This window comes from Eucalyptus grandis, chromosome 8 (genome assembly GCF_016545825.1).
Source record: "Eucalyptus grandis isolate ANBG69807.140 chromosome 8, ASM1654582v1, whole genome shotgun sequence".
NCBI classification, from domain to species: Eukaryota; Viridiplantae; Streptophyta; class Magnoliopsida; order Myrtales; family Myrtaceae; genus Eucalyptus; species Eucalyptus grandis.
Window position 1 is genome coordinate 70,708,616 of NC_052619.1, and position 27,138 is coordinate 70,735,753.

Sequence of the window (27,138 nt, forward strand, 5' to 3'; positions counted from 1 at the left end):
CTTCTGCATGTGCTTAAAAATCAATGGGTCGGCGACTCGTCCTAGGAAGTCGCAAAATTTTATCGACCAAAGAGGGATGGGTATGCGCTCGGAGTTGGGGGCGTGACACAGCAGCTGGATCTGAAAAGTGCTCGATAAGCTTAAACTCAGCAATCTATCCCATAACTCATCCCACTTCCTGGACCTCGCCTTCTGGTCACTTTGCATTCAGCTTCTACCAGGAAGGTCGTGGGTTTAAAGTGGGGATTTGGATGGTTCGTAAATCACAGAAACCACTGTGTGGACAGCAAATTGAGACAATCCACCAATGTCCTCAAATGCTGCACTGGAGTTAACCCCTGATGGTCAACTCGTTCTTAAAATTGGTCCTAGGGAGACTGAACTGATTGCTAACTCGTCAAATAGTGCTTCATGTGCAGCCATGGACGACGGAGGGAATTTCATCCTCTATAACCAGCATTCTAAGGTCATCTGGCAAAGTTTCAATTTTCCCACTGGTACATTACTTGGAGGCCAATCCTTACCCACTGGTGTTGAATTATATTCGAGCGTGTCTTAGACTAATCATTCAACAGGCAGGTTTCATCTCTATATGCAATGTGATCATAACTTGGTTCTTTACCCTAAGGATACTATAATATCTAGAATAGATGTTTACTAGGCTTCAAATACGTGTTGTTACGTACAACCTGTTCATTTTCACCTGTATCTCAATTTCACTGGTGTACTTCTTCTACTAGACAACTGGGGAGAATACGTAGTTATATCACATTTGGATACCTCTTCTGTGAACCATAATTCGATAATTTACCATTTGATACTGGACTCGAGGGGAATACTCCAACTGTATTCTCATAGGTTCACTAAAAATGGCGACGATGTGGTGTCCTCAATGTGGACACAATTAGATAATAAGTGCAGAATGAAGGGCTTATGTGGCTTTAATAGTTACTATACTATGGAGGACGAGCAACCTGTATGTTGGTGTTTTCCTGGTACGGATTATGTTGACAGTACAAACCAGTTTAGTGGGTGCGAGAGGAACTTGACGGAAGAATGGTGCGGGGACGCCAAAGAAAACTCATCATCATTTACCTTTGAATCCATCAACCATGTGTACTGGCAGGACCCTCCCTATTTTCAGGTGACAATGGAAGTAGCGGATTGCAACATGTCGTGCTTGGAAGATTGCGATTGTGAGGTAGCTTTATACGACTTCAATCAAGGAACTTGCATGAAACAAAAGCTTCCTCTTATGTATGCCTGGACAGTTCCTAAAAAATCATTCAAAGCATTTTTCAAGGTGGGACTAGCAGGCATCGAAGCTGCTGACACTAATAACTCCGATTCACAGGTGCTAGAAAACGTTGACAGCAAAAAAGAAACAATCCAACTACTTTTTGTGACTATAGGACTTACGGCATGCTCGTGCATCGCCCTCGCAGTCGCTGGTCTTTTCACCTTCAAGTTGCGAGTACTTGAGTACAAGAAGATAGTGGAAATTGGAAATTTTGGCTTGACGGAGGAACTTGCTCTGAGGCCATTTTCTTACAAGGAGCTGAAAAGGGCAACAAACGACTTCAAGGAAGAGTTGGGCAAGGGATCATTCGGTGCAGTCTACAAAGGAACCTTGTACAGGGGCATAAGAGCTATTGATACCAAAAGACTAGAGAAGCTGCTCAACGAAGGTGAAAGGGAGTTCTGCGCAGAAATGTGTGTCATCGGCGCCACTAATCACCGGCACTTGGTTCGGTTGCTCGGCTTATGTGCTGAGGCATCCAAGAGGTTACTTGTCTATGATTACATGAGCAACGGCTCCCTTGCAGATCTGCTCTTCCAATCTGAAAGGCATCCTGATTGGAACGAGCGGATGAGAATCGCCTTGGAAATTGCCCAGGGAATCCTCTACCTACACAAAGAGTGCGACACGCCCATAACAATGCAGCATTAAGCCCCAAAACATCCTGATGGATGACTTCTGGGCAGTTAAAATCTCCGACTTCGGGCTGGCCAAGCTACTGATGCTAGATCAAACTAGGACCTTCACAGTCATCAGAGGGACGAGAGGCTTATGACGCTAGAATGGCACAAGGGCCCCCCGATATCGGTGAAGACAGATGTCTATAGCAATGGGATCATGCTCCTGGAGATCATATTCTGTCGCAAGCACATGGATGTCTACGCGTCAACTCTTGAGGCGATCGTGATTCCCAGTTGGGCATAGAGGCATTTCATGTAAAAGTTTTCCTAATGTGGACTACATTAATTGATATTATAATTTACTGTTTTTACGGTTACTGTAAAACGAGATTGGTCTAAGGTGAGATTAACCTAACGCTAAAAGTGAGGGGGCCGCCTCATTAAGCCAATGATATGGAGCGCAATAGAGGAGAAGGACTTGATGCGTGGGTAATCTCCTTGATGCGTGGGTAATCCATTTTCTTCTTTCGTTTTAAAGAATGATTGATACCAAAACAGGTGTGTTAATCTTTCTACACAATTATACATTTTCTTATTCTAGTTATTGAGATCTTGGGATTGCGCAATTTGCATCCAACATGTAGTATTAGAGCCTCCATAACCCTATAACTCAAACGCATAGGATTTTGCCATAATTTGAGATTTTCGAAATTTTTCGTTCAATAAAAATAAAATAAAATTATATATTTGGACTGGGCTCATAGAGACGAGCAGAACCATGGGCGGCGCGTCGCCGAAGGAGACCGCCTATGCCCCCACGCGCGGCCACGCGCCGCCTGGGTGTTGAAGACGCACCTCACGCGCCTTCACACGCCCCAACTCACGGGGCGCGGCTCGCGCGTGCGATCCACGCGCCCTGCTGACGTCATGATAACGTCAGCGACTGGACCCAAACCGATTCGTTGACCCGACCCGGGACCGTTAACCCTTTGACTGACTTGACCCGACCCATTGATCGACCCGACCCGGTCAACTATTGACTGAATCGATCAATCGGTCGGACCAGACGGCTGGACCGAATGATCGAGCCGGGAATCCGTTGGACCGCTACCGATCAAACCGGTTTTGACCAGTCAGTACGCCCACATGTGGACTCCACACGCCGCGCACTCAGGCGGCGCATGCGAGCGCGTAAATGGTCCGATTGGCACGTGGCTAGCGGCGTTGGATTCGTATGCTCATTCTCTATCTTGTGGTGCATTTATTTTATATGTTTAATGATTTTATAGATGTGAAAATACATATAAAACCCTAAATACGTGTATTTTTAGTGTATTTTTGTGTATTTTTCTTGTATTTTCAATGATTTTAGAAACGCAAGTGTTGGGTTACAGGTATGTTATCACATAAACATTATAATGGAGTGATTCATTAATCAAAATTAAACTTTATTGCAAACTGAAGCTGGCTTAATGAGATACAACCATTATGAGATAGTACTTGAATTATGTATTGAGGTAATGAGAAACAGTAAAAGTCATGAAACTTTTGTTGCTCATGTATACTCCTTTACACACTGATAACTTTTGAATGATGGACGTCTTAAGAACCCGTGACCAAATTAATTGTACTAATTAATACATCTACTGAAAGTGGGTACTGCATGTTAATTAAGTTATTGCATATTGTACCAAAACTCATCTTGTCACTTGTTAATGTCCATCAAGTTGAACGTTTTTATGGTTAAGGAATATGACAACATTTACACAGAGTAATAGTATATAATGTTATAGTTAGATATTTAGTTTTGTAGTTTAACTTAATTTATAGGCCATTGGTTGATGCAATGATTGTTACTTAAAATTGGCTAATATATCAGCTGTTGGCCTTGGAGTCATGTTTGCCTTATGAAATTCATGAGCAATAGTGGATTAGTTGTTAGGTTTCTCGATCTGGTGTACCATGTATTTGTCACGGGCTGATCGGTAGGGATCGTGACCGCGCGACGACTCGGGCAACTATGGATCACCCAAGCCAAGCCTTGCTCGATCGAACACCTACCTGCTCGCTTACCCGGATCGTTGAGAGAGAAAGTAAGAGAGAGGAGCTCTGGAAGGAAAGGAACTTTATATTGCTGAAAGGATTGGATTCGATGATTACAAATGAAGGAGGACACCCATTTTATAGTTGAGGGTCTCGGCTTACAACCGTTGATCTACTTTTCATCCAGCGGGCGAGATCGCACCGCCTCAACTACCGACATAATGTCTAACTACCATCTACCGACATAAATAACGGAACAGAAATCTAGAATATGACTCAATGACGGTATCGCCCGCCCTTGGAACCTTCGAGGAGAAGACTTGGTGGGAATCCGAGTGAGAGCAGGAGGTCCACGGGCGAGTTGGGATTGACTCTGGGGAACCTCTTGGGTCGACTCTCTTTAGGCACGTGACATTCTCCCCACTCAATCGAGCGACGTCCTCTTCGCTCTCAGCTTCACGGGCAGCCTTACGAGCTTTGGCACGAGCTTTCCTGTTCTTGTTGCGCTTCACTCGGACGCTCATGAACGAAGGGCCGCATCCTTCTATGATGAAGTCGGACTTGGCACGCGGCTTGGTCTTCAGCCTGGACGGAGCATGCGGTGAGCACTCAACTTCGGGGAAGAGCACTTGGATTGGCATGGCGTGTGTTGGAGTAGGATCCAACTCGACCTTCAGCTTCACCTCAGACAGCTTGTTGATGCGCATCACGGCCTTCAAGCTCTTGTCGAGGCGTCGGATTGATGCGATGGTCTTGGTGTCGACCACCCCTTTGATCATGGGGATCATCGACGGGCACTTTTGGTCGAGGATCATCATGCACTTGGTCCTCATGTCGATCATCGCTCCCACACTTTCAAAGAATTGCATGCCAAGAATGAGATTGTAATCGTCAAGAGGGATTACCTCGAACGCCATCTTGCCCTTCCATCCGCCAATCTTGACATCCACGTCAGGTGTTGCTCCTACGCCATGGAAGTCGCCCAAATTGATGGGCTTGTACGACTTCCCGAATGGTTCCATGTGAAGTCCCAAGGCTTTTGCAACCTCGGTCGACATGAACATATTGGATGCGCCGGTGTCGACCAAAGCGTAAAGCGTTCGACCGCCCACTTCGACCTCCACAAAGGACATGTCTGTGTTCGGTGTGATTCCTTATTCTTTGGTCGACGATCGGGCTTGAACTGAGTTGATCATTCTCACAGCTCCAATCTGGATCTGCCGCTTATCTTCTTTGGACTCCTCCTTTTCTTCCTCGATGGCAATGAGGGCATTGATTCGACCCTTCTTCGGGCATTTTTAGGTCCAGTGTGGACCTTGGCAAATGAAGCAAGGAGAAGGTGGGGGTTGATCGAACTTACTCGCGTAATCCGTCGATGGTTGACCCCTTTGGAAGGATGGCTTGGAAGTTCCTTCTCCCCATGCTTTGGCTCGGCCGCTTTGCTCATGCGCGCCGGGAGTGCTTCGCGCTCATCCTCGCAAGGTCGATCCGACCTCCAATCCCTTGTTCGACTCCTTGGTTCGGTCTTGGTGAGGTCAACGAGCGACTCAGCTACGCTTAGTGCTCGCGCAAGACTACTCACGTCCCGTCTCTTTAGCTCGAGAAGTGCCCATGGCTTCAACCCATCCATGAATGCTCCAAGAGCCTCCTCTTTGCTTAGGTTGCGAATCTGGAGTTTGAGCTCCGTGAACTCCTTCACGTACTCTCGGATCACGCCTCTTTGCTCGAGGCGATGGAGCTTGCTACGGGCTTCTTGTTGAGCGAACTCAGGGAAAAAGTAGTCCCGAAACTCTCTCACGAAGTCGTCCCATGTGCACACGGGATCGGCGCCGCGTCTTACCTCATTACACCTGTTACGCCACCAAAGCATCGTCGTATCAAACAAGAACATGGAAGCGGTTCGTACCTTGGTCGACTCGTCGTGTATGTTGACGGCGCCGAAGTGTTGCTCCATGCTCCAGACAAAATTGTCCACCTCTTTGGCGGATCGTTCGCCTTTGAACTCATTTGGCTTTGGCACCTCAAGTTTGGGCACCGCTTGGGTAAGCACAGCACCATTGGTGATGCTCAGCTTACACAGGCGAGCTCGGTCTTGAGCTCTTGATCTCCGCCTTCATGGCTTCGACCTCATCCCTACGCGAAGCTTCTTCCTCGACCACTTGGACGCGCTCCTTCAACACATCGATCAATGCTTCGAGGGCTTCGTCCTTGTCATGTAATGGCGCGGTAGCTTCGTTTAGGCCGGTCGTGAAGTCTTCACGGAGTGAACTCTCAACCTCCATGATCCGGTCTCGTACATCGTCAAGACCTTCCATGAGTTCGAGCACGGCACTCCGGACCTTCCCAATCTTCTCATCGAACGCAGCTACGACGTCCATCGAGGTGTCTCTTCTCTTTGCTCGGCCACGGGTCTCTTTGACTTGTGCGGCCTCTCCATCCATGACAGCTTCTTGGCTCGACATTCCTTCGAACAGTTGGTGCTCCTTGGTCTCTCGAACGGATCTCTCTCTTTTGCTCTGATACCACTTGTCACGGGCCGATCGATAGGGATCGTGACCACGCGGCGACTCGGGCAACTATGGATCACCCAAGCCAAGCCTTGCTCAATCGAACGCCTACCCGCTCGCTTACCCGGATCGTTGAAAGAGAAAGTAAGAGAGAGGAGCTCTGGAAGGAAAGGAACTTATATTGCTAAAAGGATTGGATTCAATGATTACAAATGAAGGAGGACACCCCTTTTATAGTTGAGGGCCTCAGCTTACAACCGTTGATCTACTTTTCATCCAGTGGGCGAGATCGCACCGCCTCAACTACCGACATAATGTCTAACTACCGTCTACCGACATAAATAACGGAACATAAATCTAGAATATGACTCAATGACGGTATCGCACGCCCTTGGAACCTTCGGGGAGAAGACTTGATGGGAATCCGAGTGAGAGCAGAGGTCCACGGCGCGAGTTGGAATCGACTGGGAACCTCTCGGGTCGACTCTCTTTAGGCCCATGACATATTGCTATTGATGTTAACTTATAATAGATCATCTAGATCAACATTCTTTTTATGTTGTTCTGGTAATCTGTAATCGGAGTACATAAGAGATGATTTCTTTTTAGTTATGAGAAGTTTCTTGTGTTATTATGATCGGTGATCTCATATGAGTCTGTCTTTCAAGTTCTTTATATATATATATGATTAACTTTTATTAATGAATAAAGTAATGTAATTAGCATGATATGTGATTTTAGTGATTAACTGCCCCTATCACTAAAGTTAAAATCACATGTATATGGTGTATGTGAGAAGTAAAGTTTATATCCCTGGTATGAAAGAGTTTCAAGGATTTAATTGAGTAGTGACAGCCAAAGTGGCACGCTTGATTGGGTTTGAGAAATATGGGTCTCGTATAATGATCAGGATATCTCTTGATTTAATGCGTGATCATACTCCTAAATGAGGTGATTGTGTATTAGTTCATAGAGGGATGCATGATGGTGTGGTGGAAAAGTGACTGATTCTTGTGGTTCACATGCCCAAATGTGATGAATTCACAAAAATTAGAATATATTCTCATAACCGCTATCATGTGGGGAGTGTACAACTACATGTCATGTATTCTGCCTAAAGGTAATTATATGATTATGCGTGTAACTCTCTAGATGTGTACTTATACATTAAGATACACGGTGCTCACATAATGCTAATTATATACATTGCTTGTTTTTCAGTCACATTTTCTATAATTAATAACTCCACTATTATTGAGGTTTTTACTACTTCAAATTTTAAGTTGTGGACATATGATTTATTGCTTAGGAAAAGAGCAATAAAATTTGCTTACTGTCCATGAAGCGTTCCATTCTAGGAGCACTTGGAAAGTGGTTTATTAACTGACTGCACTACTAAAAAATGATGGAAGCCTTAGTAGCTTGTAATTATGTCTTGTCTAATATCGAATTTAGGACACATCTGCAAAGATTGTGTTTAAGTTCTAATGACATATATATCTCGTATATGGTTAAAAGGTTGTTTCCAAAAGTTTTTTATTTAAGGAAAATGACCAAGATAAAGAATAAAACAATTACAATTAGTTTTAAAATGTTGTTAGGCTTAATAGTGACCTTGAGTATTTTAACAAGTATGACAATGCGAAATAACTTAAAGGGTCATTTGTCAAATACTTGGTAAATTCTGGGGTGGCAACTTAATTATTATGCCTGAAAATCCTAACAAAAGGATTTGGTCGAAAAGCATAAATGCACCATATTGAACATAGTGATGAGTATGATTAGTAAGACTAATTTATCCAGTCTTCTGTGGGCTGATATTTTGAAAGCAACCTTTTCACATACAAAAATTGTTTCATAAACTTCTTTTGAGTTATAGACTTGACATAAATTACTTGAATAATATGAAATTTAAATGTGTCATACAGAAGTGAGATTATCTAATCAAACATTAAGTGCGTTGGAATTTAGATCCACTTGAAATTATTTTGTATCCCACCAAGATTGTTAAAAGGGGTATCAATTTTATGGCCCTAAAAAGATACAAAGTATTATGGAATCACACCACCGTTGCGGTGGCTTCGCTAGATAAGGCCCCTGTTGATCCTTACCCTCAATGTGAGGGGTTCGAAACCCAGTGGAGGCGCTTGGTGCCTTAACCACTTGCACGGGATGGTGATTCCCTCGTGTGGCCTCAAGGTTTACCTACCGGCTGCCGGCTGTACGGGATTCCCTAGGTCATCATAAAATATATATATATATATATATATATATATATATATTATGGAATCATAAACTGTAAAGTTTATACAATTCGACGTAGATGTAGAAAATAATTTCTCTCAGACTATTAAGGATAATAGTACGATGGAAAATCACTGTATCTTTATCTTTGCCTATACAGATAATTGTGGTACAAACAATTATGGAATCTTTTATACCACATACTAAACTTATTGAGGCTAAGGCATTATTCTTGATATAGTTTATAATTGATTTTTTTCAAACCTCTCAAGTGTAGAATGAAATAGTTGTAGTTTTACTCAGAAGATTTGTTAGGGAAAGACGATCAGTTATTACATATATAATTTGTGAGAGCATGACTGCAATATTTACTACATGGTTGATTTAGCGACATAAATAAATGTTTTTTTTTATCTTCAATCAAGTATGTGATTAGATGCCATAAAAGGCGACATATAATCTATGAAACATTATAGTGTTTGAAAACTTACTCATTTGCCTAAAGATCACAAGTTTATTAGTTCCAAATTGGTGTACAAAACTAAAAAGATTTCAAATAAAGATTGTTGAATTTAAAATCAAATTGGTAGCTAAAGTTTTCACTCTAAAAGAGAGGTGAATAATTAGTAAAGAAATAATTATTTCTTTATAATATTTTTTTAAAGATTCTTTCAAAGTAAACGTGGCATTAATAGTTTTTTTTTTATGGAGTTACGTCAAATAGATACAAAATCTATATAAGTGTAACTGGAGGATTTTGTAATAGATTCAAGTAAACTTGTGTATAGATTGAAAAGTCTTATTCATGATTTTAAGCAAATTTCCAAATAATATTATTAAAGTTTCATAGTGTTGTTATTTTGTTTAATTGAGAACAAAGTAATTCAATATACCGCAAGATCAGTAGGAGGAAATTTATTTTTCTCATACACTTTGTACATGATATTTTGTTTACAAGTAGTGACCTTAATACATCTTTTGTCTTTTGTACAGAGGTCCGTAAATATAAATATTGGATTTTATTAGATTTATCTCAGAGGACATTTGCTGATTGTATTTTGGAAATATTCAATATACAAGCTAAGAATTGTTCCTGTCGTTAAGGGTGATGGACTGAATCCATTACATTGTTCTTATTTAAAAATTGAGAAAATCTAGTTAAATGATGTACCTTGTGTTAGTGCACTTAAAAGTATACTGTATACTCGAATTTGCACTAGAATAAATATCGTCTTTGCGACGGAACTTCTAAGCAGATATCAGTCAAATCCAGAACGCAATCACTGGGTTGCTGCCAAGAAAGTTTTAAAGTACTTAAAGAGGACAATAGATTATACGCTAATTTATAGACATGTTCAATTCTTGCAGCTAGTAGGATATTCAGATGTAAACTTTGTTGACTGTTAAAATGATATGTGATCGATAACAAAATACATATTTATATTAGCAGGAAGTGCAGTAAATAAAGTTATATGTCATCTTCTATTATGTAAGTAGAGTTTGTAACATTTTTTTAGGCTATTACTTGGGCCATTAGGTTGTATTGAGATAATGAATTTATAGTATTATTAATAATAGAGGTCTCAATGGGTCTAAATATATGACGGTCAAAGATTTTGACTATAAAGAAACAGTACAGAAATGTGACGTTATAATATAACATATTTCCACAAATGATATGGTTGCAGATCCACTAACTAAAGCCCTATGCCTATGTGTATTTAATCGACATGTCATTAGCATGGGCCGAAAAGTATCTTGGGATACTGTTATTTAGTGGGAGCTATTTTTGCTTTACCCTGATAAAGTTTACATCTGTGTTCGTTGCATTTAGTAACGGTTTAATATGTATCAACTTTTGCATTCAATAAAATATTTTTGAATGTGTTGTTATTATGTTGAATACATATTGATAAAGTCTCAAGGTACTGTATAAACCTTAAGTAAAGGCTAGGGGCATCCGGTTATTAGCCTTGTGCATATGCCTTGTTATACATAAAGAAAGGTTAACCGTAAGGACAAGGCATATGTGGGTTCATTGGAACTATAAATACATTCTCTAGTGGCACAAGTTTTTTTTGTGTCGCCTAAGGTAAAAGAATGGTGACTGACAAATAAGGTCTCTCTATGAGAGATGTTATCCATTTGTCACACTACCATATTGAATCTATATCAATAAAGTTGAGAGCACTTATGACCATGGAAGGCTCTGTGTGTAGTTACCGTCATGATTCGGTATTTGAGACTTTATCGGATATGATTGACTATTAAGAATTATCTCTGGACCGATGTGCGCACATGCAGTAAGATTTTAATTAATATAGTCCAAGTGGGAGGATATAAGAGTTTTCCTAATGTAGACTACATTAATTGATATTGTAATTTACTTTTTTTACGGTTACCGTAAAATAAGGTTGGTCTAAGGTGAGATAGAATGTTTCTTAATTAGTCTAATATGGGGCTGGCTAGTGTGAGCCGAGTTGAGCATGGCCCGTAATAAGGGGGCTTGGTTGGAAACTCTATAAATAGTGCTCAAGTCTCTTCTCTAACCATAATTCTCACATGTATCCTCATATAAGGAGCGTTAACCTAACGCTAAAGGCGAGGGGGTCGCCTCATTGAGCCAATGCTAGGAGGACAATAAAGGAGAATGACTTGATGCGTGGGTAATCCCCTTGATGCGTGGATAATCTCTTTTCTGCTTCCACTTTAAAGAACGATGGATCCCAAAACAGGTGTGTTAATCTTTCTACTCAATTATACATGTTATTGTTCTAGTTATAGAGATCTTGGGATTACGCAATTTGTGTCCAACATTTCAGGGATGGAGAGCTGTACAAGTTGGTCCTGGGCGAGGAAGTCGATAAGTGGTTGCTAAAGAAACTGGTGAAAGTGAACCTGTGGTGCATCAAGGATGAGTCGGCTCTTCGTCCTTCGATGAAATCTGTGGTGATGATGTGGGATGGAACAACTGAAATTTCGGTTTCTCCATGTCCAACCACCACCACCACCACCACCATATGAACTCGAGTTTGGATCTCATCACGATTCCTAGTCATGAATAAACGTAATGTTACAATAATTTTGAGTTACAGTGTGCTCAGAATCATTCTCAAGTCTTAAATTGTCAGAGTGATGAACATTAGTATTTGTATTTTGTTCTCGCCCGATTTGTTAGTAATTTCCATCTTCCATTCCATCTTAATTCAAATCAAGATTGAGGCTTAAGATTTCTTTTGCCGCTTTAGTTTGATTTTTCATTTCATATTTCATACTTTTTGCTTAATCAAAATCTTCGGACTCATGTATTTTAGTGCCTTTTAAAATCCGAAATTCAAAGAAATTTCATAATACTTAAACATTGATATGTGGATTAATGCATATATATTTCATAATTTTTTAAATATAAATAATATATTGATATATAAACTTTCAGGTATTGGATCTTTAGTTCAATGTACATAAAATATTCCTATATGAATATCACTATGGATATCTACGCAGAAACTTTCTGATTTGGAAAGCTAGCCACATAGAATTTCTTTCTTTTTTATTTTTACTACATAGAGAGTGATATTTTGTTTACTTTCACATGAAGAGCTTACAGATAGTTCAAAATTCACTTTAAGTAATTCGGGTTACTAAGCAAAACTGTTTGGAAAAAACGAAATTAAGTGCAAAAATTGTAAATACTGAATTTGAAGCGCTGATAATCTATAAGTGTTGAAAATAGGATAAAGAAATTGTTCCATGATAATTGAAAGTTGATAACCCAATATTATCGATTTCTTCTAAAACATAAACCTACCCTATTTTTAATAAGTTTTATTAATATATTTGACAAGATTTCAATTACCATCAACTTTTTTTTTTTATTGAAGAAATTCAGTAACTCCTTTCTTACTTATGGGAATAGGAGAATTTTGTCTAGATAATTTCCGATACTTAGTTGGATTATCAAACAAATTATGGTTATTAAATCATACTTTTTTTAATTGAAAAAGTTGCAAACCTTATTGTAAAAAGTTACCTTGAAATTACTCATTTTCGTCAATAAAAAATAACTTAATCATGGCGTGTTTTATACCACTTTGAGGAGTTATTTCACATAAAAAAAATGGCAAATCACACTGTATTGCAGGAAAGAAAGCTTTTCCATTTAGGCCAACAACTTAAATCAATTTAAAAGTTAAGTTTTCTCCAATCATAGATTAATTATATTTACCTAAGTTTAGTAACCAGCCAGGTTAAATTAACCCTCAAAGCTGTCTGAATTTCGAATGTAATTGATTAGCACCTTTTAATATTCGAAAATCAAGTATAAATAAAAAAATTATATTAAGCTTTATATATTTCCAAAAACAAAAGGTAATTTCAACAGGAGGGTGAATCCGAAGCGATGCCTCCGCCGAGGAAGAGCAAATCGCAGCCGAACGCGGCCCAGTCAACTCGGTCCTCTTCCGCCGCCGCCGCCGCCGCCGAGAGCTTCCCTTCGTGCCTCCGCCCCGTCCCTCCCTCCTCCGTCGCCATCACCATCCACGCCAAGCCGGGCTCCAAGTCGGCCTCCATCACAGGTCCGATCCTCCCTCCCCCTCCCCCTCGCCGTCGCGCCCCTGCCTGGAATCACCTTCGATTCCGTGACCTCTCTCTGTCTCTTCCGTTCTGATCTCGTTGTTGTTGTTGTTCTGATGCCGGCGGAAGATCTCAGCGACGAGGCGGTGGGGGTCCAGATCGACGCGCCGGCCAAGGACGGCGAGGCCAACGCGGCGCTGCTCGAGTACATGAGCTCGGTTCGTTATCTTCCCCTTTCACGCGACGAGTCGGTCCCTGCGCGTGGCTAGGGCATCGCGTGAGCGAAGATTGCGGAGATGAAGAGCAATCTCGAATGCGAAGCTTGCAAAGATTGGTTTTTTTTTTTTATTTTTTCTAATTGAAGATCCTCTGTTTTGGTTTCCGTTCTTGTTCTCTGGGGCAGGTTTTGGGGGTGAAGAAGAGGCAGGTCTCGATCGGTTCGGGCTCGAAATCGAGGGACAAGGTCGTGATCGTGGAGGAGGTGACCGTGAAGACCGTCTTCGATGCCCTGGCAAGAGCTTCGAAATGAAGGCGATGATGGGTGGGTGGCAGAGGAGATGAGGCATACCCAGCTAGCAAAACGAGAACATACAGGAAGAGATTCACGTCTTCAAGAGCCCAGACAGCACCAAGATTCATGGGTTGCTGTGCGAAGGTTGTCTCTTTTGTCTGCAATGTAAGATCATAGTGCTCTTGTAACTAAAGCTGAGTGCTTTTCAATTAATGTGCAATACATGGAAGCCGGACCGATGCTGAAGCAACGCTGGAAAGTGTGGTAGCATGGATTTTCACCATGTTATGTTTTTGTACAGACGTGATGTAATAACACAGTTGATGGTTCTCGAGCTAGTTGTTGTTCCTCAATCAGTCAGCAAACCTGCTCTCAGGTTTATCTTCTTCGCTTGATATGGTTTCTTTGGGTCTTTTATGCAGTTCTTTCTATCAGCACCTGCTTGATGTCTCTATGGGGTTTGCTTTCCGCATCAGATGTGATGTTGTATAGTTTCTTAACAGCAATTTCTTCTGCAAAATCTCCAGTCCTTCATCTATTTGTAAGAATATGATTTTGGCGCGATGTCCTCTGAGGGGCGAGCATTCGGTCATCTCGATCTTTATTTGCACTGAACAAATTGAGCTCGGAGATGCCTCTGGGGCTGCATTTTCATCAGTAGATGACCACTCGGTGGACAAATTACTTTCTTGGTTTTGTTGTATAAGTAAAACCATAAAATCCCATCTGCATCGATTCTCATTAGCTAGATTATTCATTCTTTAGGAAACCCTCCTCTGGTGATACTCCTTATCTTATGACCTGTGGTGTTCAATAGGTAGAAATCTGTCATTGTCAAGATAGAGCACCGCATTATCCGCTCTTCCATATTTCGCCGTTGCTCGACAAGCGTTTGGCAGTATGTCTGGAGTATTTACCCGATATTGCATATGATTTCCATCTTTTTTTCATGTCGAGACGCAAGATGCCTTCTGATGATCAGTGGCAGAACTGCTTGAGAACATCTGTTCACCTGATGATAGATGCTGGCCTGCCATAATGCTATCATTCGGTAGATCGAACTCTGCCATATTACATCCTTCTTAGAGTCATAAAGTACATAATTGCCTGTATCGAGCAGAGAAGCTTGAACAGCAATTATAATTACCCAGTCTTGTGAGAGATGGACCAAGAGCACACCTCGTGTTGATGGCAATGGGGGTAAGAATGGACTGAATCCCACATCACTTGGGGACAGTGAGGTAATGTGCCTTATAATGTGCAGTACCAGTCTTAATTACCAAGGAGAGCTTTTCTGGGCGAAACCTAGAAGAACAAGACTGGGCTCTGACCTAAAACGGACAATATTGTTGGCAAGTTCAAAGATCGGCCCTTACAGCAAATTCTCAAGAAGTGGCTGACTGCGGAACACGCCTCCCATCCATAGTGAAATGCGGTGATAAAATTGCTTGGAACAGGACTGTCTCGATGGCAGTCCGGACCCCGGTTTTAGTTACTGGAAAGAAAAGTCACTACTGACCAGCCATCGCCTCTCTTGACCAAATGCAAAGAGACCGGAAGGTGAGGGCCTTGAGGAATTTGGCGGTGGGTGTGACAGAAGCGCCAAGGCTTATGATGGGTCTGGTTTTGTGAAGTTGCTGTTGGGAACATCAATACAAATGGAATGCGCAAGAATAGTGAAATGGCCATCAGTGGTGAAATGCCTTTGAATAGCTTGTGCGGCTCTTATGCTTAATGGTGGTAGGATTACATTAACTTAAGATAAAATCTTTCGCAAGTTGCGTACATCTTGAGGTGAAATACATTACTATGACAAAATAGGTGAAGGCCTTGATTTTGCTTTAGTGGACTATACGGGAAAAGTGAGCAGTCATTTTGTATCCAAGCTCTGAGAAATAAAAGATAAGAGTTGATTCGATTAATCTCTCCGAGCCATCTTTGAATGGCTCTGGACGAAATGAGTCAGTCCACCTGCGTAATTTGCGGGCTTTATGAGTAAAGTAGTAAGTTACATTGGTAAATTATGGCACGTTTGGTAATAATTCTATTTCCAGGAATAATTTTTTGATCATAAGTGATTTTTTTTATTTTTTATTATGGTATTGGGAACAATTTCTAAACAAAAGAACGCGTTTGGTAACGTACAAAATTTCTGATTCGAATAGAATTGTGTTTGGTACCGTACTCAAAATTTATACTCCAAATTATTTTCTTTTAATTTTTAAATAAATTTATTACTTTTTTTTTTTCCTTTTTTCTTCTTTTCTTTTTTTCCCTTCATTTTCTTCTTCTTCTTCTTCAAGTTGTCGGTCACCGGCCTTGGGATGATTGGCAATCGGCCAAATGAGGGCTAGTGACCTCATTAGAGCGTCACTGGCCCTCAGCGTGAGGCCGGCTCTCGTCAACCGAGCCTTGATGGGGCTAGCCAAGCCTCAGCGAGGCTAGTTGAGCTTTGCAGGTGGTCGAGGGAGGCCTGAGCAAGGCTTGCCAAGCCACCGGCAAGGTTTGGCCTTGCCAAATCTCTCGTTAGCGGCTAGGCTTGCCTCCGGCAAGCTTGCTAGACCTTGCCCGGCTCGGCGAGCTCGCCGGATCGGTTGGACGACCAGCAACGGGGCGGCGGATGACAACAACGGCGGCAAAGCAGATGATGAAGAAGAAAGAGGGAAGAAGAACAAACAAAAAAAAAAAAAAAAAAAAAGGAAAAAGAGAAAATAGGTGCTTGATTCTAGAATTGTTCCCAAGAACGAGAATCAACTTTTTTTTAATTCTCAATTTTACGCCAAATTTGTTTCCGGAACAAAAAATTTACCAAACGCATTTCTGTTCCAAATCTACTCCCAAGAACAAAAGAATAGAAACAAACACTGTTTGGCAAGTTGCCAAATGGGCCCTTAGTAACTTAATATGGGACAAAAGTGTATATTTCACAAAAACAAAGGCTGATAAATTCAAATGAGAAAGGGTAAAGTTAAGACATCTGTAAGAAAGACAAATAAAATTTGGTAATGGTAACAAAATTTTATAATTAAAAAAAAAATGAATGCCGTCACTCAAGCAAAAGTTGATAATCCAAAATCAATTAATAATTTAATCACAAAAAGTCATTAAATCACTCCAATAAAGATGGGCAAATTCATATGAGATTCGGTAAGTTTAAGGCATTGGCAAGAAAGACAAAGAAAAATTAGTGAAGGATAAAAAAAAAACATTAGTAATATGCTGACTCGATAATTTAATAAAAATGTTGAGAAATTACCCACAAGTTATTGAAAATCAGTTGAGGGGTAATTTTCCTTTACTCTCATTTTCGACACTAGCTCCTTTCTAAATCTACTGACACAAAAAGTATTCCAATTTCTTTTAACAGGAAAGTAGAATCGTCGAATATTTTATCCGTAAGAAGTTTTACAGCAGAACGACACCACCGCTCACATTACTACGAAACATGTTTTCAAATTCAGTTGATAGGCAAACTTCCCTGTCTCCTCTCCCTCCTCCCCATTCTTTGCACTTTCATCGTATCCGGCAGAATAGCACTATAAGGAAACAGAGAACTTATGATCATATCTGTCTCCATAGGGAAGCAATGAATCTGTCAAAATAGTATCTGCATTATTTTAACTTCCCAGAAGAAAGAATAGCAGAGAAAGAACAATATTGGCAAACAAGTATCGCGCCTCGCATGAATAAACCTCTCAGGACAGTTTCTACACATGGTATTGACAATCAAATGCATTTCTGTCAATGATGATCGGCACAGTGTTGGCGAAAGTCTAGATAGCACTGAGGAAGGAAGAAGGACAAGGAGGTACGGGGATGTCCACCGTGCCTTCCAGCATCAGAAGCACCTTCCTCATCGAAGGACGGAGCGATGGCTCTTCAAGGATGCACCAAAGAGCCACTTTCACCATTCTCTCCAACTGTCTTCTGTCGGTCGATTCATCATTGACTAGTTTCTCTAGCTCGCGCTCCTGGAAACAGCTGTAGGCCCATTCTTCGAGCACGGCTTCATCATCGGGAAGGCTCCAATCCACACTTCTTCGGCAGCAGATGATCTCCAGCAACACGATGCCAAAGCTGTAAACATCTGCTTTCACCGTCACTGGCAAATTCTTGTGCCACTCCGGTGCAACGTAACCCCTCGTTCCTCTAATCCTTGTCATGGTGTTGGTTTGATCTGGCTTCATCAGCTTTGATAACCCAAAATCGGATATTTTTGCTCGCCTACATTCGTCGATTAGTATGTTCTGTGGCTTGATATCGCAGTGAATGATCTGGGTTTCACACTCTTCATGGAGATAGAGGAGGCCTCTGGCTATGTTTCAAGCAATTCCCATTTTTTCATCCCAGCAAGGTTGTTTCTCAGGCGTGAAGAGCAGATCCGCAAGCGACCCGGTGCTCATATACTTGTACACCAAAAGCCTGTCGTGTCCGTCAAGACAATAACCAAGCAATTGGACGAGGCTACGGTGATGAGTCCTCCCGATAATTTCCACCTCGTTTTGGAATTCGCTTTCAACATCCGATGAGACATTCTCTAGTTTCTTAGGGTGCGTTTGGCTGGCACCTATTTCTGTTCCCAGAACAGAAATTTCTGTTTTTTTCTCTTAAAAAGGAACAGAAACGCACCCAAACGTGCGTTTGTTTCCTTTTTGTTCTTTTGTTCTTAAACAAAAAAGAAACAAAAACAAAACTTAGAAACGCTTTTTTATTTTTTCTTCTTTTTCTTCTTATTTTCTTTCTTTTTCTTTGGCCGGTCGCCGCCCGGCCATGGCCGGCGACCGCCGACGAGGGCCGGCGGCCTCGCCTGTGCACGGCGAGGCCGCCGGCCCCCGGCGAGGCCGAGCCTCGCCGTAGCTGGGCGAGGGTCGGCCTTGCCTTGGGTGGGCGAGCTCGAGCTCGCCCGGCCAGGCCAGATGTCGGCACGTCGGGCTAGGTGAGCTCGATCTCGCCCGGATCCGGTGAGGCCGAGCTCGCCCACCCAAGGCGAGGTCGACCCTCGCCCAGCTACGGCGAGGCTTGGGCTCGCCGTGCTCGGGCGAGGCCGCCGCCCGTCGCCGGTCGGCCGCCGCCATGGCCGAGGCCGCGACCGGCCAAAAGAAGAAAAAAAGAAAAAGAAAAAAATAGAAAAAATAAAATAAATAAAATAATTATACAAATTTAGCAAATGTGTTTCTATTTTTTGTTAAACAAGTTTACCAAACGCGTTTTTTTTGTTCGAAATTGTTCCCGAACAGAAACACTTTTTTTATTTCTGTTCTCTGAACAATTTTTAAATAGAAACGCAAACAAAGACACCCCTACCAATCTCTTCGGCGAAATCTTTGGTTACCCTCTTCAGCTCTTCATAAGTAAATGATCTCGGCGAAATATTCTCTATCATTGTAGCGCTTCCCTCCTTGGGAAGTATTTCATATAGCCGAACGCGATACCTGTAAACAACAAATCCTGACACTACCAGTGTCATTAATGCGAAAGCAGTAGATGATGCAATTGCAAATAGAATGGCTCTCCGAGAAGGCCTTTTCTTTCCCTCCGGCATGAAGCCATTCGCTCCATTCCCATTAGATCCAGTCTCCCTACCTTGATCCAGTCTACAGTGTTAGAGACCGGTTGAATAGTGTACCTGGGGGCTGCGTCTGCTCTCGTGCAGCTATCTGCAGTGAAGTTCCTCTCGCACCCAGATGTCCAGTTCCCCGGGTTCACATATCCGAATCCTGGAAGACACTTGCACTCGAGATTTTGATCATTCATGGCGCAAAACCCGTTGAGCCCGCATAAGCCCTTGGGCATACATTTGTTGTCAGAAAGCGACCATATTTTGACAAATCCGCATTCTGGGTCGCGTTGTACAAGTACAGTCGCAAGATCCCATCTGGGTCGATTCTCAAAAGGTAGATTATTCCTTCTTTTGGAGGTCCTCTACTTGCGGTGATATTGTTCACATATGTACCTGTTGCGTTCAACAGGGAGACATGTAGATCGAGCCTCACTTGATGCCGGTGGAGCCTCAACCTCACCAAATCTAGTGAGGCTCGAGCCTCGCCGACGACTGGCGAGACTTGAGCTTGCCGGCGTCGGCGAGGCCTCGGCCTCGCCGGGATTAGTGAAATCGAGCCCCGCTCGACATCGGCAAGCTCGATCTCGCCTTTGTGGCCGGTTGCCAGCCGTCGTCATGGCTGGTGACCGATCGAAAAGAAGAAAAAAGAAAAGAGAAAAAGAAAATTAATTATGAAAAATTAAAAATTATATTTAAAAATAAAAATTATAAAAATAATATTTAAAAAATTAAAAATTCGATTTTTTTAAATATTTTAAAAAGTTATAAAAAATTTATTTTAAATTTGTATGGCATAAAAACTGTTAAAAATCTGTATTGCATAAAAATGTTTTAACAATACTTTTTTTATAAGAAAATCATAAAAATAAGCTTTTTTTGATTTAGTTAAAAAAATTTCATATTACGCTTTTAGTTATTCAATGGTATGTTCACTTCAAATAAGAGAAGCATGTGCATAGTCTAATTCTTTATAAATATTTCAATTTATAGGTTTTTTTTAACTTTTTTTAATTTTATTTACTATTTTTAATTTAATTTGAAGTTTTAATCCAATTAACATATAGTAGAAGTGGGTTTTCCTAGAATATTAATAAGTTTTAGCAATACAGATTGGGTCGAGTATGGGTCACTTGATTTGCACTACATGAATATGGGTCAAAATGGGTTAAATAGGTCAAATATGGATCGACCCATTTTTTACCCAACCCAAACCCGCCCCGACCCACCCATTTGACGGGTCTAGTTTTCCATCCACAATTTATTTTGAACAATTGGAGCATTTATCACTAATGTAAAGAAAATTTTCTAAAAGCCGCCTTATTCATTATTGATTCGAGGAGGGTCGCAAGTCTTAACTAGTCACTCCGTCACTAATCATTGAATTAAGATTGAATAAGAACGTCATAATTACTGCTCGCTGTTTATACCCAAGTTGGTAAATTAAGATCATTGCAAGAAAACGAACCTTTGCCCAATCTCTTACTTTTTCTTATGTGTTCCTGGTTTGGACATTTATTAGGATTCGATAAGTCTATATGTCTCCCATTCTTCTATGTGAATAACACTATGTTTACGTACCAAAGTTGGTTCATTTTTCTTGTCTCCTTTGCCGTCGGTAAGTTGAAGTCTTGTTTTGTTTTCTTCTGCATGAGAAAGAAATCGTCTTCTTGCGAGAACTTTTCTTGCGGAAATTGCGCGTGCTCCAACGCCTTTCATTTTCCAATCTCTCTCTCTCTCTCGATTACTGACCGGGGCAATGAGTTTTTCCTTATCACAATGTGCTCTTTGATGGTCCTTGGATGGTAGCTCACCAATACATTGTGGTGAGGCAATGCAATGGCAACCAATTTCGACCAAACGAAGCTTTTATGGAGACAGCGGTGGTTTTACTATAGTTGAAGTCGAAATATGTCTTCATATTCATTCCATTGTATCTTGGAAAAATGCTGGATATTAGGACTAGACTTTTATGGAATCAATATATTTTGAGGAAATGGCGGTCTCTCTCTAGCTGAAGGAATGCTCAATAGAAAAGGACCTTATATGGTTTCACGTGAGATCCTTCGTTTAATTGAAGGAATGCCCTGCTTGTTCTTGCTTGTAGAGAACTCATGACAAGCTCTCTAATTATACACAACAAAGAACCCAGTCTCATTTATTACACATGAAAGAGACCATGTTTGTTTCATAGAAAATGACTAATTTAAAATATTTTCTTAAAAATGATTACTTCTATAGCTTACAAAAGTCAATAAAAAAAATATATTTTCAATATCCACGAAAATATATAAATATAAATCGTCATCGATATTGAAAATATTTTCCATTGACTAATTATTTTGATTGATACAAGCGATCGTTTTTAAACATCTCAATTGCCGTAGGAGGCAATCCATAAAAGAAACAAGTCCACTCGTTAGATAATATTGTGCGCATGGAAGAATTCATCTTCTTGGTTGTCTTCATGCTACTCCCTTTTAATGCCAAAGGAGGGATGGAATCTTCCTCAAGGAATAGGTGTAGCCTGTGGAAGTCTTTCTCTTGCGAACACACAGAAAACAAAAGTAACTCCAGAAAAATAATAAAGAAAGAACATGTGCAGCCGAGACCACAAGATCCCAACAAATCAGGAGATGACCAACCTATTTATCCAGCCAGCACGCAAGAAGTGAAGATAATGTCAAAGAACATGCCGGAAATTATGGACGTGAGGAGCTAAGTAATTTAAAATTTTAATAAGTCTCAGGCGGTTGCCTATTCTAGGTCGTGAGATGACTTTCCCTTTGTCAAAGTCTAGTAAACAAGCCTATGTATATTAGAGGTCAACGATTTAAGGTTACGGCCCATCAATGATAACAAGTTTCTTAATTGTTAGAATCCGGAGTTTACCCTGTCAAAAATTCTAGGGTCTATCCAAGTTTCATCTGTACTCTTAATTGAACGATTGCAATAAATCACACTTTTAATGAACACCATTTTTTACAATGAACTATTCACAAATCATATTTCGACACACAAAAAATATAAAATATTAACAAAGTAAAACTCATAATCTTGGATATTGCCGAAAATGAAAACTTCTACATACACATTATTGGACACCATAGAATGCCGCAAGATCATGCAAAGACATAGAATAAGAAGAGTACAAAGACTTGTTCCAAATTTTAGGTTCAAGGTGCGTTGGAACTTAGAACTTACCCTATATACCCTAAAACCTAGAACTAGACTGATTCTCATAGATCCGAATCTCAGGTTCTCGGTTCTATCCTAGATTCATGCTCACCTCTAATGTATATGACTTCGATGCATGACCAGGAAAAGGAGAGAGAACCAGAACTAAAAATTAGATCAACTAGAGAAAAAAATAGAGAAACTAAGAGAGAGAGAGAAAGAGAGAAGTAGCTTGGGGGAGTGAGAAGAGCGTGGTGTTGTATACCATAATAAACTTCAATTATACTATTAGTTTTTGGGCTAATTCCATAAAAAAAAAAAAAAAAAAAAAAACATCAACTTTAGGTCAATGGACAAATCTCGCCAAAACTTTTGTTTGTCTCATGAAAAAGCACAAACTTTAGGTCAATGGACAAATCTGACCCGAACTTTTTTTTGTCTCGTAAAAAGGCACATACTTTAGGTTAAGTGACAATTATGGCCCAATTTTTGTTTTGTCTCATAAAAAATAACAAACTTTCACTCCTATCCAAAATCTAACCCTTACCATTAACTTTCTATTTGAAGTTAACCTTATTTCAAAAGAAAATGTTCTAGTTGTGAGGTTGGTGGATCTCATCCATGGTTTCTCTTGACAGGCAGTGATTTTCATATTACGACAAAACAATAAAGTCTAGCGAGAGAAATTCAATTGGGAGATTTTTTTTTTTACTTGCTAGTAAAGTATAGGAGATGGCATAGTTTCACTGTTATTCTTCAAATTATAGCTCAAACAAGAAGAACATGGATGGTGTTAGCCAACAAGTGCACATGGATTAAGGACAATTAATGAATATCAGTTAAGGGTGGCCATATTTAGAATTTAAGTGAAAGTTGATGATTTTTTTTCCATACAAAAAAAAATTGGACCAAAATTGTCACTCGACCTAAAGTTTGTGCTTTTTACGAGACAAAAAGAGTTTGGGCCAAATTTATTCATTGACCTAAAGTTGGTGCTTTTTTACTAGACAAAAAAAGTTTGGGCTAGATTTGTCCATCGACCTAAAGTTGGTGCTTTTTTTTTGAATTAAACCATTAGTTTTTTCATGTTGGGATAGTATAGTTTCATGTGTATAGATCTGACCATACTTAAAAGAAAGCTGGCCCCCATTAACAACCGAAGGGAATGAGAAGTTCTCTGTCTTGTGTCAAAAAAGAGATTATGGCAATTTTTTGGTGTCTCCATAATTCTGAATCTGCATAAGCCGGTTTTAGGCAAAAAGATGGGGAAGTTCCGTCGAACTTTTGCATGAGGTCAGCCGATCAGTCAGAACAGCATCCAACATTTACATGGGCAATGGTCCATAGGCAAAATAGTGCTGTCCCCTCTCCCTCAAAACGCATTCTTAAATTCATGGTTAGCTAACAGGACTCATACTGATAAACTGTATCTGCAACCTCAGGAAAGTTAAGAATTTTTCAAATGAACTCGAGGTTGTTTTACTCCCTATAAGAAGGAAGAATTGCGTCGGACAGAACAGGGAACTTATTTCTGTCAAAATGACAGACAGACAATGCACTTTGCACGGATAAACATAAAAACATATAGTAGAAACAGCTCAATTTCACTCTAAATCGAGCAGGTTTTGGTGGCGATAATTGCAATTGCGAAGATGATTTAGATAACACTGGGGAAGGAAGTAAGACAGGGAGGGATTGGAATGTCGACCGTGCCTTCAAGCATCAGCAGCACCTTTCTCATCGAAGGACGAAGAGCTGGCTCTTCTCGGATACACCAAAGTGCAACCTTAACCATCCTCTCCAATTGTTTTTGGTCAATAGTTTGATAATGCACCAGTTTGTCCAGCTCACCAGCCTCGAAGCAGTGGTAAACCCAATCCTCGAGAATGGCTTCCTCCTCGGGAAGGCTCGAATCCACACACCTTCGGCCACAAATGATCTCCAACAGCACAACACCGAAGCTGTAAGTGTCCGCTTTCACTGTCACCGGCAGTTGCTTGTGCCACTCTGGCGCAACATAACCTCTTGTACCCCTTATCATTGTTGTGGTATTGGTCTGATCTGGCTTCAGCAGTTTCGACAGCCCAAAATCAGCAATCTTCGCTTGCATGTTGTCATCTATCAATATGTTCTGAGGCTTTATGTCACAATGAATGATCTGCGTCTCGCACTCTTCATGTAGATAAAGAAGCCCTCTGGCAACATTCTGAGCTATTCCCATTTTGACTTCCCAACTGGCTTGGTGTTCGGCTTTAAAGAGTACATCGGCAAGTGACCCATTGCTCATGTACTCATACACCAAGAGCCTATTCTCTCCATCGTGACAGTAACCTAGCAGTCGGACCAAATTCCGGTGATGAGTCTTTCCAATAGTTTTCACCTCAGCTAGGAACTCCTTTCCCCATCAGAGGAGATCTCTTTTAGCTTCTTAACAGCTACAGCTTTGCTGCTGTGCTGATTCTTCATCAGCGTGCCTTTGTAGACTGTTCCGAATGCTCCCCTGCCAATCTCTTCCGAAAAATTTCCAGTCACTTTCGTCAGGTTTTCAAAAGTATACGATGTAGGAGCAACATCTTCAATTGTTGTGAGAAATCCCTCCTTTGGAGACCTTTCGTAAACCCAGACACGATTCCTGTGAACAATAATTACAGACACCGCCAACATCACTATTGCAAAAGCAATCGATGATGCAACTGCAATCAGAATGTCTCTCCGAGAAGGCCTTTTCTTTCCCTCCGGCTTGAAGCCATTCGCTCCAGTCCCATTAGATCCAGTCTCCCCTACCTTGATGGAGAGTATGTTTGCATTAGTGAGGTCTCTCCTGCCATATTTCAAAGGAAGCCTCATCTTTTTGCAGGATTGGGCATTGTATATCACTGCTTCGCAATTGCAATCCTGCAAGCATGCCTTTTGACATTCTTCGTTGGTAGAAAAAGTAAGATCAGCATACGCAGTATCCTCCCATACAGTGTTAGAGACCGGTTGAATAGTGTACCTGGGGGCTGCGTCTGCTCTCGTGCAGCTATCTGCAGTGAAGTTCCTCTCGCACCCAGATGTCCAGTTCCCCGGGTTCACATATCCGAATCCTGGAAGACACTTGCACTCGAGATTTTGATCATTCATGGCGCAAAACCCGTTGAGCCCGCATAAGCCCTTGGGCATACATTTGTTGTCAGAAAGCGACCATATTTTTGACAAATCCGCATTCTGGGTCGCGTTGTACAAGTACAGTCGCAAAATCCCATCTGGGTCGATTCTCAAAAGGTAGATTATTCCTTCTTTTGGAGGTCCTCTACTTGCGGTGATATTGTTCACATATGGACCTGTTGCGTTCAACAGGTAGAGAGAACCGTCATTATCGAGATATAGTGTCACATTGTCACCGACTCCGGCGGTGCCAGATGCCCAGTAAGCGTGCTCGCCCGTCTCTGGAGTAGCTACAGGATACTGCACGAGGTTTCCATCCTTTTGCATTTTGAGGCGAAACAAACCAGTCGATTGGTCGCTCTCGGAAGCGCTCGAGCACAACTGTTGGCTTGGTGATAAATGCTGGCCTGCCAAGAGGGTGTCAGTCGGAAAATCAGAAGTCTGCCATATGACGTCCCGCCTTGAGTTATACAGAACGAAATTGCCAGTGTCGAGCATAGAAGCTGAGACCGCAGTCTCCCTCGGAATGGCAACAAACGTCTCTTGCGCTTCTGAAGACTGCAGGACAAGTCTCCCGTCGCTGGTGAAACGTAGGGTGGAATTTCGTGGGACCGGAGGATAGTCTCGGTTAGCGGTCCAGACTATGGTTTTACGCGGAGTTCGTGGAAGGAAAACCCCGACCGCATAACCGTCGCCCCGCTGATAGAACCCGAACGCGAAGGCACCGGAAGGCGAGAGCCAGAAGGAGTTGAAGGTGGTGGTGTTGGGTGCGAGAGAAGCACCGAGGGTTATGTTGATCTGTCTTTGTGCAGTTGCAGGTGTGAAGAAGATGAATGCGAGTGCGAGAAGAAAGGGAAGCGTAGCAACCATACGAATGAAGTGCTTGCAACGAAGGGCGGAATTAGCCATTAAAGCAAACTGAGGTCTACTTTTAATGCTACAGAACTCGTTTTGTGGAGTGAACAATTAGCTCTTTGGCCCATGCTTTATAGAGCAACATCAGCTTCTAAAATGGAAATAATAACTAGAGGTCTTGACTCTAGAAAAGTCTCGTTCAAAGAAAGCATGAGACTCTCGACACGGACGTTCAAATGCCATGTTCCCAGAGATTTCTTCTTTTTTTGTTTTCATAAACTCGCTGACGCGGTGCTGTTATGATTGGATGGCTTGAGTTTAGTCAATGGTCGAACCAACCGGTCTTCTAGAAGGGTTCCTAATTTCTACATTAATTACTTCCGTTGTTGTCCCTTTTTTTTTTTTTTTTTTTTTTGCCTCTTCTTGTTTTAGCTTTGGCCAACAAGTTGCTCACTCCTGTCGATTTTAGCAGCCGGGTCTACTTTTCCACAAGTCTCTCCACTGATTATTTTAGTACAGCTTCTTCTGCGGTCGATCCGTTCATTGCGGGTGGGGAAGCCCTCGAAGTTTTTATAAGTCTTCTTTTGTTCTTTTAAGTTGGTAAG

General features: G+C 41.3%; 2 protein-coding genes and 2 pseudogenes across 2 annotated transcripts; 2 read left to right on the forward strand and 2 right to left on the reverse strand.

The window, feature by feature from the left end:
* Positions 1-307: 307 nt before the first annotated feature.
* On the forward strand, positions 308-11,738 carry LOC120287496 (annotated as a pseudogene).
* Positions 11,739-13,076: 1,338 nt separating this feature from the next.
* Positions 13,077-14,189, forward strand: LOC120286798 (UPF0235 protein C15orf40 homolog). Its single transcript, XM_039299315.1, has 3 exons — positions 13,077-13,288; positions 13,416-13,504; positions 13,690-14,189. The coding sequence occupies exons 1-3, from the start codon at positions 13,114-13,116 to the stop codon at positions 13,813-13,815; spliced, it is 390 nt and encodes a 129-aa protein (XP_039155249.1). The 5' UTR covers positions 13,077-13,113; the 3' UTR covers positions 13,816-14,189.
* Positions 14,190-17,454: 3,265 nt separating this feature from the next.
* Positions 17,455-19,551, reverse strand: LOC120287497 (annotated as a pseudogene).
* Positions 19,552-24,085: 4,534 nt separating this feature from the next.
* On the reverse strand, positions 24,086-26,605 carry LOC120286469 (G-type lectin S-receptor-like serine/threonine-protein kinase LECRK1). Its single transcript, XM_039298689.1, is given in 2 exon segments — positions 24,086-24,931; positions 24,934-26,605. Coding segments are annotated over 2 exon segments (2,397 nt in total). The 5' UTR covers positions 26,588-26,605; the 3' UTR covers positions 24,086-24,188.
* Between the last annotated feature and the right edge of the window lie 533 nt (positions 26,606-27,138).